The sequence below is a fragment of the Talpa europaea genome (assembly GCF_964194135.1).
Source record: "Talpa europaea genome assembly, chromosome: 2".
Lineage (NCBI taxonomy): Eukaryota > Metazoa > Chordata > Mammalia > Eulipotyphla > Talpidae > Talpa > Talpa europaea.
In genome coordinates this window covers 3806218-3823367 of record NC_140068.1, presented here as the reverse complement: position 1 = coordinate 3823367, position 17150 = coordinate 3806218, and the positions used below count along the sequence as shown (strand labels likewise).

General features: G+C 44.3%; 1 protein-coding gene across 1 annotated transcript in view; it reads left to right on the top strand.

Annotated features, from left to right (window-relative positions):
• The window catches only part of MAP3K4 (mitogen-activated protein kinase kinase kinase 4), a gene marked incomplete at both ends in the record, with an annotated part of 89281 nt that overhangs the window by 37788 nt on the left and 34343 nt on the right, over window positions 1-17150 (top strand). The window contains 3 exons of the mRNA XM_084228792.1: window positions 594-1963; window positions 11251-11493; window positions 14140-14286. Of these exons, the coding sequence (XP_084084918.1) occupies window positions 594-1963; window positions 11251-11493; window positions 14140-14286 (1760 nt within the window). The remainder of the gene's footprint in view (window positions 1-593; window positions 1964-11250; window positions 11494-14139; window positions 14287-17150) is intronic.

Genomic DNA, 17150 nt, shown 5'->3' with positions numbered 1-17150 from the left:
ATGCCTTCAGTTTTGTTAAATTTAAAACGCTGTTATTGTATGTGGCAAAGAAGTAGTCTTGAAATAGACTAAAATGAACATTTTTATTGCCAGTCTTTTATTTTTCTGTGGGAATCATCTTAATGTGCCTTAAGGATCTTCCTTCAAAGACTCCATTTTATAAATGAGAAAAGCGGTGCAGAAAACTTCAGTGTTTTTCAAGACACACACATCAGTTCCTGGAAAAGGTTGGAATTGGGTGACTTGCCGCACCGGGTTCTGCCTGACGTGCTGGGCTGAGGCTGAGGGGGGGAGGCTTGTGGAGACCCGACAAGCTGGGCCACCGCGCTTCCTGCTACAGGGACACTCAGTGCAGGGTGGTCGTGGAGAGCAGTCGAGGACATGGCAAGTGTGGGAGCAGGGAAATGGATAAAATACTCATAAATTTTGGAGAGACGTTATATGTGTGCTTCGTATCTTTAACATGCGGTATGATTTTTTTTTTCTCTCCAATAACCTGAAAATGTATGAGCCTCTAAATATCAGTTTGATTTGATATATTGAGCATCGCTTCATACTTTAGAGTGACGTTCTGCTTATTTTTTTTTCCATAGAAAAAATGAACACCCCAAGCCAGCCTCCACACAGAGACACTGGGAAAGCCGTGGAGAGCGTGGAAGAGCACAGCTACAAGCAGGAGAAGAAGGTCCGCGCGGCTCTCAGGACAACAGAGCGTGACCATAAAAAAAACGTGCAGTGCTCCTTCATGTTGGACTCAGTCGGTGGGTCTTTGCCCAAAAAGTCAATTCCGGACGTGGATCTCAATAAGCCTTACCTCAGCCTCGGCGGCAGCAACACTAAGCTCCCGGTGTCGGTGCCCCTGCCCATGCCCATCCCCAGGGCCGCGCGCCAGACCTCGCGCACCGACTGCCCGGCGGACCGCCTCAAGTTCTTTGAGACCTTACGACTTCTGCTCAAGCTTACCTCAGTCTCGAAGAAGAAGGACAGGGAGCAGAGAGGACAGGAGAACACGTCTGCCTTCTGGTTGAACCGATCGAACGAGCTCATCTGGCTGGAGCTGCAGGCCTGGCATGCTGGACGCACCATCAACGACCAGGACCTCTTTCTGTACACAGCCCGCCAGGCCATCCCAGACATCATCAATGAGATCCTGACCTTCAAGGTTAACTACGGGAGCTTTGCCTTTGTTAGAAATGGAGCTAGTTTTAATGGTACTTCAGGAGAAGGGCCGGGCAAGGCGCCTCACGGAGCGAGGAGCATGGGTCACGCCACCTATCACGAGCATCTCCATCGCCAGAGGGTGTCGTTCGAGCAGGTGAAACGCATCATGGAGCTGCTGGAGTACATAGAAGCACTTTACCCATCGTTGCAGGCTCTTCAGAAGGACTATGAAAAATACGCTGCGAAAGACTTCCAGGACAGGGTGCAGGCACTCTGTTTGTGGTTGAACATCACAAAAGACTTAAATCAGAAACTAAGGATTATGGGCACTGTTTTGGGCATCAAGAATTTGTCAGACATTGGCTGGCCAGTGTTTGAGATCCCTTCTCCTCGACCATCCAAAGGCCACGATCCCGAAGACGAGTGTGATGACGCAGGAGGAGGGCTGAGAGAGCTGGGGAGCAGTACGGAGGAGAGCGAGGAGGAGCCGGCCTCTGAGCCGCGGGCGCCCGAGGCCAGGCAGCCGGGCGAGGGTAGTTTCAACTTCCAGCTCCAGGACTGCAGGTCTCAGAAGCTGGAGAGGCTTGAGTCTGAGGATGAGTCTGTCGGCTGGGGAGCGCCAGACGGCAGCTCAGAAGCAGGCTTTAGCAGACATTGTCTGACTTCTATTTATAGACCATTTGTAGACAAAGCACTGAAGCAGATGGGGTTGAGAAAGTTAATTTTAAGACTTCACAAGCTGATGGACGGTTCCTTGCAAAGGGCACGTGTTGCCCTGGTAAAGAGTGACCGTCCCCTGGAGGTAGGTTTCCAGCCGGCGTCGGTTCGGTCTGGTCCTCGGTTCCATCATTTATTGTAAATTGCAGTGTGTTGTGTTGGTTATTATGTACTTTCCTAGTCTTTATTTTTAAGGCATAAGTGGTAGTTATTATGAATTGCAGATTCAAACATTTCTATAAAGTGCTGTGATAAATGGGGAAATGAGCCTTTGAAAACCATATGAAACTTGGTGAAATAAGTCAAGGCGGTGTGGGGAGAAGAAAACTAACCATATAAATATAGGCCGGAGGAGCACAGACGAGGTATAAATAACGAGGGCAAGAGCCACAATCATGGGTGACCACAAACTGAGTATAAGTCAGTAAAAAGTCAACATGGTGCTGAGATATTTTTAAATGAATATGGTGTCCACAGTCACAGCTATAGTTCACGGGCTGGTCTTTGCAGTAGCTGACTCTCCTTTTGAGTAGCATGTCCAGTTTTGGGTCCTGTAGTTAAAAGAGATGTGAATTGTAGAGAAATACAGGAGAACGGCCGAAGGAAAAAGTAGGTATGTTTGGCAAGATTGACATGTTTAGCTTAGATGAGGGACATTTAAGGGGAGTCTTAACTATTTCCACAGATGTGTCGTGGTGCGTGAATATTCTGTGAGGGGAATATGTCTGCTAAGGGAAGTGATTTGAAGATAGCACATATTTGGTTTTGATAGCTTGATACCTGGAAAGTCTTGATAGCCTGATATCTGGAAAGGCTGGTAAAACCCAAAAGGGATGGATTGTTGAGCCCTGCTTTTGAGACCCCTTACTCTGCCACTCTGCCGACCCTCTGCGGCAGTAAAACCACTGCCACCCTGGCGTGTCGCGCATCTGTTAACCGTTAGAACAAGAGCAAGCTTGAGAGCAGGTGCGTGGTGTTTCCCACTGGAGTCCATGCCGAGAAGAGGTGAAGGCAGGTAGTCCTTGGATTTGAGTTCCCACCAGGGTTGTGTTCCTTTGGTTTGAGCAATTGATATTTAACTGAAGAGGTTACCCTTGTTACACACAAAAAGAAACACATACAAATTCAAAATTTATAAAGTGTGTAAATCAAAGACTTAGAATTCTTTATGACTGTTTCTTCTGCAAAAAATGAAGTCTTGAAGCATCGTTTTGGTTTATAAAATGGCTTGTCGGATAGTGAAAAAGTAACAGAGTCAAAGTAGAGATACTTTTCAACTGAAAATCAATGCGGGGTAGCAAAAGGTGAGTCTCTGACATTGTAATTTGCTCAGTAGTAGGAAAGTAAGTATTTTTATTCCCATTTCAGGAGCTTCTGTAAGGTGTGGGGTGTGTGTGTGTGTGCCTGTGTCTGTGAGTGAATACAGTCCACCCCCTTTCCAGGTTTGTTTTTCAGTTTTCTGCTAAGTATGTCTGGGAGAGAGTCACTAACTGGATTCCACTCCTTGCTGTGTGTGGCTCTTCCTCACCACATACCTATGTCAGTGACTTAATCTCTGACCCCAAGTCTTCACATTGGTAAAAGGGGTACAATGACACGTTTCTACCTACCTCACAGGGTTGTTGTGAGGCTTTAAAAAATACTTAATATAAATGGTAAGTTTATATAATTGACACTAGAAGTCATATGTAAACATTTTTTTGGCAGTCTTATTACATATTATTTTCTCCCTTGAGAAGTCAGAATGTAAGTCAGTATGGGCTATACCACCCTGTACTTTTATTTAAAAAATGTTTTACCAGTGCAAAGTAGAAGATATGTATTGTGTTCACTCTGGTTCTGGATGTTTCCTAGCAATTAAGAATCAAGTCTGAAAGGTTATATGCTGCTTAATGTGCTCATCCTTAAAATATGCCATTATTTGGCGCTCTTCACGTCAGCTGTCTCTCCACGGAGCCCACGTTCCCTGGAGAATGGTATTTAGAGATGAACATCTGGATGTGTTTTGCTGTTGGGATATCACTGCTTCTCGGCCAGCCGGCTCAGTGACTGAGTTTGAAATGTAGGTATGTCTTCTAACTGTGCCAAGGCACAGCTCGGGACTCTGTCTCTGTCTGTCACCTGTTTAACGTTGGAAACAGACATGAGTCCCTAGTCCTCTCTGGCCCTACCTGGCACCACTGGTTCCACTGGAGCCTTCTGCCCTTGCTTATTTGCAACTTATTTCTCTTGTTAGGAGAAACCTGGCTCCATGAACTATGCTTCATTGTGTCTATTTCAGAAGTGCTAACTTGTACCCGTGGGGAGTAGCTTTCCCAGCCAGTGTACCGTTCTTCAGGACAGTTCTTGGCTTTAGTCCTAGGATGCATAGTGAAATTGTAGTTTTCCAAGTTCCTTAGTTCAGCACCTTTCCCTTCCAAATGCATTTATCCTGAGATTCCCGTGTCCTAGTAGGTTCCTTAAATTTTGCATTCTGTAAAGTTTAGTCTTTGTGTTGTACAGTTTTGTGAATTTTACATTTAAGTTATTAAATACCCATAGAAATAGATGAACCATAGATTGTGATGTAGCTATTTTATGTTCCTTTCTTTTTGTTTTTCCTGTGAAATTTATATTTTAAGAAGAGAAAGAAAAATTATGTTTTAATCTAATAGACCAAAAAACTGTCTGGTTTTGCAGAAGATTTTTGCTACTTTATTACTTTCCTTTGAATTAGAAATGACCATGTTAATTGTATGTTTACAGGCCAATGATGTTTGTCTTTGGATCTAATAATAACTACAGTAATCATCCGCAGTAAGCACAAGTAACCTGAAGAGGTTGCCTGTTGCGTTCACAGCGGACAAGGCGAGCCGAAGCTAGGATGTGTATAATCGCAGTACCAGTCATTGGGTTCGCCCTGTGCCAGCTCCAAAGCGGTATTATTACAGATAAGGTATTTTTCACAGATAAACAGGGTAACTAACTTGCTGGAAGTTTGGAGCTACAGCTCATTGGAGGGACACAAACCCAGGAGTCTGGAATACCTGACTTTAATCTGAGCTAGTGGTTTCCAAGCCTGCCTGAACATCAGCATTTTACCCAAGGAGTTTTTATTTATTTTTTAAAGATTTATTTATTTATGCATACAAGAGCTGGGGTGCAGGGAGTGTCAGGATTCACCAGAGACAGAGTGGGGAGCAGAACAGGCGGATTTCCTGAAATACACTGCTGAGGGGAGCAGCAGGCGAGCCAGGAGAGGTCTGCTGCGCCATGTGGGTAGCTCCCTGGCCGGCCGGGGATGGAACTCGTGCTGCAGAGGCTGCGGCTGGCTTCATAGTGCGATGCTTAACCTCTTGCGCCACCAGGGAGGCCCCCAAGGAGCTTTTAAAAATACCCTTGCCCTTCGACATTTTTTGACTCAACCTCCTGCTGCGTCATCCTCGCTCCGCGTGTAGCTGGCCAGTGCGTTCACCAGCCCAGCTACTGTAGCTGGTGCTTTGTTTGCTGCAGTCACCACCTGCTCATTTCATTACTTGAGTTACTCAAACTCATACATGCTCATTAGCCTGTAGATTTTCTGTATTTTAAAAGGATCATGCTTAGGTGGAGGAAAATAGGAAGCTGTGTTACATTATTTTTGACTGAAGTGAGCCATCTGAATCACAGTTGACTCACAACTGCTGTTGGTGAAAGAAGATCCAAGTAAGAATTAATATAATTCATCAGCTTGCAGCAGAGAAATGAATCAACAGCAAAAGACTAACAGCATTTGTTGAGTCCTCCCTCAGCGGTCGGGTTTGGTGAAATACCTTGTCACGGTCACAGGCCCTGAAAGTGACAGCGGGGGCGTGAACCCGCAGCCATGGCTTGGCCTGTGCAGGCTGCTGATGTTATATTTTGAATTTCAAGTTATATATATTTTTTTCTCACAGGCTGCTTTAAGGCTTTCTGAGAGGCTAGCAGTTAAAAGTCAGAAAATTTCACTCGAACATCTGGATTTTTGGCTTTCCTCGAGATATTGGGAGGTCTGTGAGCAGGCGCCCTCGCTCCCGGGTGGTGCGTGGTCGCGGTGAAGCTTACCACAGAGCCCTGCTTCTCCTCCTGCTGTGGCCTGCACCAGCTCACCCAGTTAATGGACCTCCCCCGTCAGCCCCCGCCATTTCAGTTTGTGATGTGGCCCCTAGAACAGGATTGCAGAAAGTAATTTTGGAAGAGTAACCTAAAGACTATCTGATTGAATCCTGTATTTTATAAAATAACACCCTTTCTTTTGTTCTACTTACTGAATGAAATCCATAAAGAAACAATGGGTAATCCTCTCCCCTTGCTCAGACGACTGACATTTGGTTTGTGTTGTCTAGAGTTTTGTGCTTATAGAAATGTATCGTTGTAAGTAATGCAGAAAATTTTTGTTCAAAAAAATGTGATCGTTGATTTACTTCTCTGACTGGCGGGTCCCTCCTCCCCTCATCTTGGGCCGTGGAGCTGTCCACGTTGGCGTGTGTGTCCACAGCCCACCTCACTGCAGGGGGTTCTGTTACGTGAATGCCCACGTGCGTGTCTTTTGAATTTTCTTTCATTTTCTCCATTTTCTGCTGGGTCATTACTATTTTTTATCATTGACTTGTTGAAGCTGTTTTCACTTCATAGATATACTTACTTTTCTAATATGACTGTAAATCTTTTCTTCCAAAGTCTTCACATGTTGTGGCGCTCTACAGTAGACACAAAGTTAGAATTTTCTGTGTAGTCATACCTGCTACGATTTCATGATCATCTTATTTCATGTATGCCACGATTATAAAAAGTATTCTCCCATATTTTTTCCTTTTTTTTTTTATAGAGTTAAGATTTATTACGGCAAATATTAAACATGCAAAGCCACACACTGGAAATCCCTTGACTCTATCTCACACAGAAGTGATCGCTGGTATCTCCTGCCACATTCCACCTTCCTCTTTTTTATATTTTATATATTATCCTTAAATACTTTTATGTGTCTGAACAATGCAGGCTTGTTTTAAAAATGTACCACGATAACGTTATCACTCCAGGAATATAGCAATAACGCCTCAGTGCCATGAAATGACACTTTGATTTTCATTTCTCTCATGTCATAATTTTCACGTTTTATTTTTAAGAAATGTCTTACAATTAAATCAATTTGCAAGTGTTATCATTGTTCGTTATACTTCTGAAGTCTTCCTTTGCCATACATTATTGAAGAGATTGGCTCCTTTATTCTAATGTCTCTACGATCCTCCTGCGTGTTTCTTTTCCCGCTGTGTTCTCTGTGAATTGATTGCTGTCTAGTGACTTGATCAGATTTAGGGTTTCTTGATTGGTTGGTTGAGATTTGATCGCGTTAACATTACTTCATCAGGACGCGTAGTGATTGTCTGAGATACTAGGAGTTGGGCTGATCATTGCCTGCATCCCTTAATTCATTAAGGGTTGTAAAATGATATTTTAATCCTCTCACTTTTTCATTTGTTAGCTTCTGTATTGTTAACTTCATTAGTCAGATATTGCTCTAAACAGAAATTCTCCTCAGATTTACTTGGTACCTGATAAAATAGTTGAATAGAAATGTACTTGATTCTTTCCCTTTTATTTACCATTTAAAAAAAAAGTTGATTTATTGGTGACCAGTTAGTATTTTTTCACCAGTATGATATTCATGAATTTAAGTGTTTTGATATGTTTTTATTATAACTCATTGAAGTATTCTAGTAGTTGATGTTCACACTGTCCTGTCTTTGAACACTGGGACGTAGTCAAGTTGTTGTAAGTGCATTTGTCATACCACTGGTGAGTAGTCTTTGCCTAGTTTCCTTGTCATCCGATAGAATGTGATGTTAGGCTTACTTTATACATCTGCTCCATATTGGCAGTCTCCTTCCTATTACTGGGAAATGATATTCCAAGACCATAGTCTGGGCACCGGTGTTGCTACTTGCAACTAAGATGTCAGGCAGGCTCTGTTTTAGCTGTCATCAAGTAGACAGAACACAGACACATAAAAAACACATCACAAGTTGATACCGACACTAACAATTGAAATTTAGAATTTCAGGTTTCTACTGAATCTCATCTGACTGTTTTTTAGCACCGAAATTCTCTCAGTGATACTGGCAATGCTAGTACTGGAATGTCAGATGCTGACTGTATTCCAGAATGCACAGTAATCTCAGAATAACGCCCTTGACAGCATGGCTCCTGAAAATGGCTTAAGATTCCCCCATCCTACGGCACAACCCTCTAGGGATGAACCAGGAAATTACTGTGTTTTAAAGACACTTGAATAATTCTTCCCGTGGTTTTGCCACTAACTACATATGTAATTAGATTCTCTTCTTTTTTGGGTTGTACATTTAAAATAACAGCTTTATTGAGGCAGCTTTCACATACCATGAAATTCACCATTTTAGTGTTCAATTCAGTGGTTTTTACTATATTCAGAGTTGTGAGGCCATCACCACTATCTAATTTTAGAACATCTCCATCACCTCTGAAAGAAACCCTGTGTCCTGGAGCTGTCACTCCTCAGCGTTCACTCGCGCATTTGTGCCAGGATCTCCCAGGTCCACTACGTCCTCGGACAGAAGCGGCAAGCGTCCCGCTGCTTCCTCGTCAGCACTTTTAGAATTTGTGCCTTTAGGCCCATCAGACACCCCGATATTCCCCTCCATTTCCCCTGCGCAACATTGACACCATGCAGGTGTGGGGTACCACGTGGGTCTGGGAAATCCCCACCTCCAAACCCACCCCTTCTGTTTGGGGTCCCCCTAGGTTTTTTGTGAACGTGACTTGTGGGGTTTTTTTGTATCTTTTGACCTGCTTGGACCCTGGGGAGATAAGGGGAGTGGAATCCAGTCATCTCCATCTTTCTAGACATTGTTTATGATGTCTGTATTCTCTCTGTACTAAGTTGACGATACTGGGTCGTTTGTGACTGCCTGAGGTGGCAGTGTTGTGTGGTTTAACTAATGTATAGCTAATGTATGATGTGTGTTTGACTATGTTTTGGTTTTAATGCATTTGGAATCTTTCTAAATATATATTTTTAACACACATTTTTGTAATTTCATAATACATACTTTAATTTCTTCTAACCAGACAAGAATTTCTAAAATAGCCACATAATTTAAAAAAATAACTAATTGTGATAGGTAAAATAGAGGATGAAGTAATAATCATTATTCATTACTTTCTACTTTTTGAACTGCTGCCTACTTTTTTAATATACTAAATTATGATAGATACCTGGATATATTTCTTTGTTCTGTTGATCTGTTTATTACTATGTCAGTACTTTAAAGATTTATTTATACAAGCACTGGGGTACAGGCCAGAGGTGCGGGAAGGTGACAGAATCCACTAGAGACAGAGCGGGGAGCGGAGCAGGCAGAAGGACCAAAATCCACTGCTGAGGGGAGCAGTGGGGAGACAGGAGAGGTCTGCTGCACCATGTGGGACCCTCGCCGGCCGGCCGGGATCGAACTGGCGCTGCAAAGACTGTGGACAGCTTCACAGCGCGGCCCTACTTTTCTATTTTATTTTAAATAAAAACGTTTATTAGTAAGGTTTATCACGTCGGACAGTTATTCCCATTCATCCTTTTCAAAAATTTCTGGACTATTTATTTTTGCCCATTATTTTCTTCTTCGTGAACTTTATGTAATGAATTTATTAATCCATACAGATGCCGTTGGGACCAGGATTGTAATTACGTTGCATTTTTATTAATGTTCCTACATTATTGAGTGTTCCTACTTTGGCCAAATTGATCAGAAATAGATAAATGACACCACATTTAATGCTACATTTCTCACCAAGTGAAATAACAGAAATGCTGTGGAGTCCTGTGTACCTGTATAGGTGCTACTAGATTCACGACTTCTCCCTTCCTTCGCTCTTTTTCTTTATCTTAAGATTTTTATTTTGACCCAGTTTTCTTTTGGTGGACCGGTACTAACTTTTTCAGGTAGTTTGTAGAAGTAGTGAGTGAATTGTACTTGGAGTTCTTTTCTGCTCAATGATTATTTGTCCTCCTCTTTCACTAGCGATAACTTGAAAGTTTTCCATCTTCTTCTTCTGTTTTTTTCTGGCGCTTAGGCTAATTCTTATGTTAGAGCCCTGTGTTTCTTTTTTAGCTCGATCCATTCCTTTCCCTTTTGCTGTGCATTATAGTGACAGTTTCTGCAGTTAATTTCTAAATTATTAATTCATGTTTTGATAACATCCTTTCTGTTTTTCACTGTCTTTTTTGATTGGTTTTAAAAATCTTCTTGTTGGTATTTTTTTCCCCAGAGGATTTTAGTGAGGTCTTGCATTGGAGTGTTTTTATAGCTCTGCACTAGATCATTATCAGCTGTCTGATTCTTCTCCCTGGTCTCCTAGTTGAAACGACTGTTTCCTCTTAGGTGCCCAGTAGCTTTTTTAATGTCTGTTCTTTCTGTAGACCCAGGCTGACCCCTGGACACCTCCAACAGGAATTGCTCAGCAACTGTGTAGGTCTGACACAGTGTTGTCTTGTAGTTGTTGGGAAGTTGGGATTGTCTTTTCCTGGTGAGCCTGCAGCAAGTGGGTCATCAGGCTGAAACTGCTGGAAATGCCTAAAGTCTGTAGAATTTTATCATAGAAAGTTCTGAAAGAACTTTAAATAAACTTTTAATCTTACGTTATTCTTTGTACCAGAAAAGGAAAGCATTTGTATTGCCTAAAGCTTTTAAACGAATATGTCTTAACCCTGACCACGGATATCACCCATGATCATTTTTAAAAAATGCCTGTTAATAGGGAAACTAAAGTATATATTAATTTAAATACAAAAAAAAATGTTTTGGCCATAAAAGAATATGAGTGGGGAAACCAATGAAAAGCTTCCTGAATGAATTCAGGTATAAATGCTATTTGGAGGCAGAACAGCTATGACTAGTGCTGGTTTAAGTTGGGAAAAAGTTGCAATTTTCAAATATTCTTGCCCCCAATTTCTCAATCAGGAAGAAGGCAAAACCTTTGAATATGACTGGTCGGTATGAGGTTATGTGAGGGCTACAAAAGGTGGAGGGGGGACAGTACAGGGGATGTGATGGGAATAGCTGTAAGAGGGGAACACATAGAATTTGAAAAATTATTTCAGGACGCTTTCTCCATTATACTTGATTAAAATGTTGCACTCCAGTTTTAGTTGTTACGGTTTTTTCTGATCCTTTCAGAACTTTTCAAGTCTGTGTTGAAGATGTTGAATTAGTCTAAAGATTATTTTTCCTGTAAAATTATGATTTCGCAGCTTTGTCAGCAAATCGTAGAGAAAGACGGTTATAACTACAATCTTGAAATTATCCCACGCTTATGTGCACTTACCCCGTTGAATTTTTGTTTCAGTTTTCCGAATTCCCGGATCCTATGTGGGGTTCTGATTATGTGCACTTGTCCAGGACACCACCTTCCTCAGAACAGAAGTGCAGCACTGTGTCCTGGGGAGAGCTGAAGGCCATGGACTTACCCTCATTCGAACCCGCCTTCCTGGTCCTCTGCCGAGTCCTTCTCAACGTCATCCATGAGTGTCTCAAGCTGAGGTTGGAACAGAGGCCTGCGGGAGAACCATCTCTTCTGAGTATTAAGCAGGTTTGTTTCAAAGGTTGTTCAGGAACATTTAGTGATTGTTGTTCTACAGACTTAGAATTTTTATTCTGAGGATTTTTCCCGCATATGTTTGCAGTTAGTGAAAAATGGGTGTGCTAGGGCTTTTAAGATGCTCTTTTTCGGGTAAGGTAACATGTTCTTTACTTGAAGTCCTCAAAGATAAGGTTGTTCTTCCACCATTCTGCCATCCATTTCCTTGTTCTAAAATCATCTTTGAAGACTAGACCCTTAGAAGTCTAGAAGTCTTCTTAGAAGACTGTTAGATTAGAATCTTGCAGTTTATTTTTTGTTATTTTTTCAGCTGCATGTAGTCGGGTAAATGTCTTCAGTGCATACAGAAGGGAGATCTTTGGACTTGCTTGCTTTAGGCAGTCATCGGTTCAGACAGTAGGACAGCTTCACCTTTCTTAGTTGTTAGTCATTTTGAATGGGTTTTCTAGGGAGTTTGGTACCCCAGGGGTAACAGGATGGCTGGAAGCAGTGGCACCAGGCAAAGTGAGTGCCGAATACTGTTTATATTGATGCTTTATGTTGCTGTTATAGGGCAGCCCCGATTTTGAACGGGTTCCTGGCTGTGGGTCCTCACCCACGCGCTTAAAAGAGACTTATGAATACTCCACTACAGACACACACAAAAGGTTAATGAAAGGTTTATTTACAAGGGAAAAGGAAATAAGGAAAATGTACAACTCAGGGAGAAAATAGGGAAATAAAGTCTTTCATGCGTCCTACCCGATCCGCCGACCTGGAAACCCAAAGTCACTCTCAGAGCTGGCCGGATGCTGCGAGCTGGCGGGGAGCCAAAATGGGGAGACCCCCCCCCCCAAAGCCCACGTGTCTGCCTTTATACCAACCTGGCTGCTTAACCCCACCCTCAGGTCCCAGCCACCTTCCCTTTGGTGGGGATGGGATTTGGAGTTCCCAGTGTCTTTGGCTTTGGCCTGGGGTGGGGGTGGGGTCCACAAAGCCTGCATGGAATTAGCTTTAGGACAGCCTTTTCCCCCCTAACAATTCCCCCCTTTCACTTTTTGCCACCATTTCCATGGTGATGAAGATCGAATATATGGATGTTGAGATGCAGTCTTAGATGAACATTTTTACCAGGTCCCCCTAACATTACCACCTTGGCATTCAATAGATAACATAAGCATTTTGAATTTTTGAAGGAAACAAGTGTGGTTTTGTAGCCGTGCGTGTCCGTCCTCGGGGATTGGCGGGCCAGCAGCCCCTTGACCTCTAGGGACAGGATGCAGCCCACGGGGCGCGTGCGGTCGAGGTAGGACAGACCGCGCACAGGTACAAGACGGGGCTCAAGTTTGTCTAGTCAGATGTCCAGTAGGTGACCCGTGGAGCTGGGAGTGGGCCTGCACTCCCGGCACTGACCAGGGCTGTGGCCGCGTCCTGGCGGTGTCCTGCTGGCCCCCTGGACCGTGCTTCTCACTCGTCCTCCTCCTGCAGCGGTTATTAGGAAGTTGGGGTAAAATATTTCCCTGTCCCACAAAACAGACACTTCAGGAATATAACCTAGTGAAACAAGGTGGCGTTTACTTCTTTTTGCTAATGCAGCTATGGTGAGGATTAAAGTCACTTATGTGAAAATATTTTGGGAAAAAATTATTTAGATTAACTACAGTAAAAAGGAAAGAATTTTTCACTCTAAAGCATCGAAGATTCTGTTAGAAGCGCCTAAGTGACAGTCTTTTCAGAAACATCTGTCTGTATAACCTCAACAGAACACTTTTCATTAGATTTGACTCTAGCCATTGCTCATGTTAAAGGGAAAGTTTTTTCTGCATCTCTGGTTGTTTCTTGAGTATAAAACATAAGAGGGAATTAACCATACAGTGTAGATTCTAGAAAGTTTGTACCAGTTTACTTTCCCGGTAGTGGTACTGGGGTTCCTTTTGCGTCTTGAGACATTTTTTTTTTTAAACTGATGTCTCTGTAGTTGTGTACCCTCATCCTGTGGACTGGAATTGTGGAAGCACAGCAGTGAGGGAAAGGTTTTTGCAGGTCATTCCCTTTTTTGCAGCATTGCTACTGAATCCCCATAATGCAGTTTTGCTCAACTTTTTGTTTTGTGTTTTTTACTTCATCTAACTTGATCAGACTAATTTTTAATGTGTTTGTTTATGTGATTTTGAGTTTTTGATGGTAAGAGTCACAAATGACAGTAGGTAAACTATGCAGAATTATTACAAAGACTACTATGCTCTGTGGTATCTAAGTGTGTTTGAAGCTTTATTACTTTTTGGTCAAAAAATGACCTGGTTCATTGGCTTCTTCTCTGCATCCCTTGTCTAGTAATGTCAGCTAATAGGAAGTAGAGCTTTTTCTGCAGAATTTATTTTTCATAGAAAATATTTCTAGAATATACTTTAGCAAGTCAGTTTTTGTGTTCATGTTGGAATGTTCAGTACTTTTATTTTCACCGGTTTGTTCTTAGTCAGCAGGGACTGGTGAGATATTTATGTGAAATGAGCAGAAAAAGAATCTGGAAAGCATGTCAGGCTTTCCAGAGGCCAGGTTTCCTTTTTCAGAGTTTTGGAGGATTTCACTCAGTGTGCATGAGTGGCCAGATCCTCTGGCCTGGACGCTTGAGGCTCAGCCTCCGCCTTTGTCTTGCAGCTGGTACGGGAGTGTAAGGAGGTGCTGAAGGGCGGCCTGCTGATGAAGCAGTATTACCAGTTCATGCTGCACGAGGGCCCGCGGGACCTGGAGGAGGCCGACTGCAACATCGACGCCTTCCAGGAGGACCTGCACAAGATGTTGATGGTGAGGGGCTGCTCTGCTGTCTCTCCGTCTGAGAGTGTGGTCATTCCCATCTTGTAGTAGATTACATTTGTTGCTCCTAAGTCCACATTTAAAAAAGCTCTCCATGGTTAAGCTAGAATTTTTGATAAAATGGACCCTCGTTATTGTTTAATTGTAGGCGAGCTCACGCCCAGCAGCATGGCCCCGAAACAGCACCACAGCCTGGTCCTTCCCACCAAGCTGTCCACCGCCAGCCGTCTTTTGGGAATTGGCAGCCCGGGGACCTCTCAGGACTGGGCATTTAATACTGGTCATAGAAACCATAGTCCGGTGGGACCTGGGCGGAGGCAGTACCCGTGCCCATTTCTCTGGACAGCTTTTATCTGACAGCGTGAAGCTTTAGTGTGCGTCTGTACCTTCTCTGCATTCCTACTGCAGTTACAATTAGAGTGGAACCGTTTAATTCTTAATGATATACCACTTCTCTGTCCTCAGGTTTCCCTAATCACATGGCAAGCCTCATCACCCAGGGGCTATGACCGTAGTTCCTTTGTCTGCCGATGCTGGTAGAGTCCTGTTGTATCGTGAATGCATGTGAGGCTCATGAGCGTGTGTGCAGAGATGCTTGTGTGATATGACAGGTTGGTGAAAGAATACAGACAAGGATGGTGCTTGTAGGCACATTGTTCTTGGAATGCTTTCATCCTTGCTGGCACTCACTGTAGCCTGCCTTAGGGTGCCTGCATATTATAAGAATTAATGTTGAGCGTGAAATTATTTGCTGATTGTTGGGGGAGAATTGGTAAGAGGCCCGGATATGTAAAACGTGGCTGCGTTGTGAGACACTTTCCACCAGCAGAGCGATTATCACTGAGAGGTTATGGCGAGAAGCAGTAAGCAGGTTTTTTTCTCTCTCTACAATGATTAAGCTAGAAATTTAAAAAGACAAAATGGGCTTTGCTTTTCAGACTGCCTTTGACAGCCTTGTAAAGGCACAGGCCGCACCTTTTGTCGTGTCATCGGTGAGGCTGGAACGGTGAGGCCGGGTGGGTGAGATGTGTCCCCGCTGCACCTGCGAGACCGCAGGGCCCCGTGGAGCTGCTGAGAGCCAAGATGCTGGGGTTTCCTTTCAGCGTTGCTGTCAGTGACCGTGAGAGTCCCGCTCTCCCCCCTACTCTTGACAGGTGAAGAGCTGGACTTCTGGAACCAGAATTAAAGTGCACCTCAGTGTGCTTCATGAGGGTAGGGGCGTGTTTTGAGACCTGCTAAACAGTGTTTTCTTAGGAAGGAAGGCGAGGGTGGTCTCTGGGTGGGCGGTCAGTGTGCTTGCTGCTAGTTACGCACCGGGCGGCTCACGGCAACAGCGGAAGGAATGAAAGGAGAAACACTCAGATGTTTAATAAAAGAGGAGATTGGCCACCATATCCTTCTCACCCTCTACCCCTAAAAATACTACTATAGGTATCTGCCTTAAAATGTAGGCGGATGCAGGTGGAGATAAGCTGTGAGTACATGGAACCTTGGAGGTGCAGGGCCTCGCCGGTAGGGAACTGAGCTGCAACATCCAGAGGTGGAGAGCCCTTTGGAGAGCCAAGGGCCGGGGGTGAGTCCCTGGAGGTCCTGACCTGAGGCGCGGGAGGTGCAGACAGGAGGGTGGAGCAGAGACATGCTTGTGCTTTCTCCTGCTGGCCCAGGACTGTGGAGTGAGAGTGGGGGCTGGGGGGAGCGCAGTGACAGCGCCTACTGGTGCAGGTGCCCAGGACGCGGGCATCTTCACTCTGTGTGACATCGTTCTTCTGGCTTGAAAACGAGCAACTTACACATGCCCCAGGGTACATCTCGGTGAGATGGCTCATTTCCCTGGCCTTAGAAGTACCCGAACAGTGAGTGTGATGTAGATAGTGTGGGAACACACGGAGGCAGATTTAAAGAAGCTCTGTGAAAGACTATGAAAGGAATGACGCTGTGAGAAGGACGAACACGCTGTGGAGGCTGAAGGAGACACACCAGCGGGTGCTCAGTTAGGGTTCCTGTCCGAGAATAAAGGGTACAGGGGCAGGCGAGCCCCCTTTCCATCCCACAGGTTTTACCGGTGTCTGCCGTGTGCCTCGCGGGTGTCATGCCAGGTACTGAAGACGCGGTGATCGGCATCAGCCCCGCTGGGAGTTCAGAGAGACGGGAGGGCTGCTGGTCATCATAAGCTAGAACACGCGCTGCGCAGGCCCGCGGGTCTCTGTGTGGGCGGTGAGACCTGAGGTGGTCGGCAGTGAGGACGGGGCGCCCGCGGTGTTCCTGAACCTCGATATGTGTGTCACAGTCCGGTTTGTGTGAGACCTTCAGAACCATACAAGACAGTGCTGTATGTTGTAATTTAAAAAATAACAGATTGTCTTCAAATGCAGCTAAATGAAAAGACATTCCATTCGTAGTTGTTGCCTCTGAGGAAGGAGGAAAGAGAAGTGAAGAAACAAAGGGGAGATTGCCCTTGTGCTGAGTTATTTCTTATGGAAAAAATATTCAAAGCAAATATTAACATTTGTTCATTTTGGGTGACATTTGCTGGAATATTGTTAAGCCTCTTTTTAATTAAAAAAAGAGAGAGATGGAAAGAAACACATTCTGACAGAGAAGGCAGCAGGTGCGGAGTCTGGGGGGAGCCGAGCTTCCAGACAGCATAAGGGGCCTCGGGTACAGCTGAGGGCGGAGTGGGTCTAGCAGGCCAGTAGGCGACAAGAGTGTGGTGCCTGTGGGTCAGCGTGGCCTAAACGTAGGAGGCAGGAGAGGGCTTCCAGGGAAGCCTTTGGGAGGATTTTGTTAAGGAAAAGAGGTGGGAACACTCTGTTGTGTGTCTGAGAAAAAGGAGTGAGGCTAAGGTGAACCTCGGG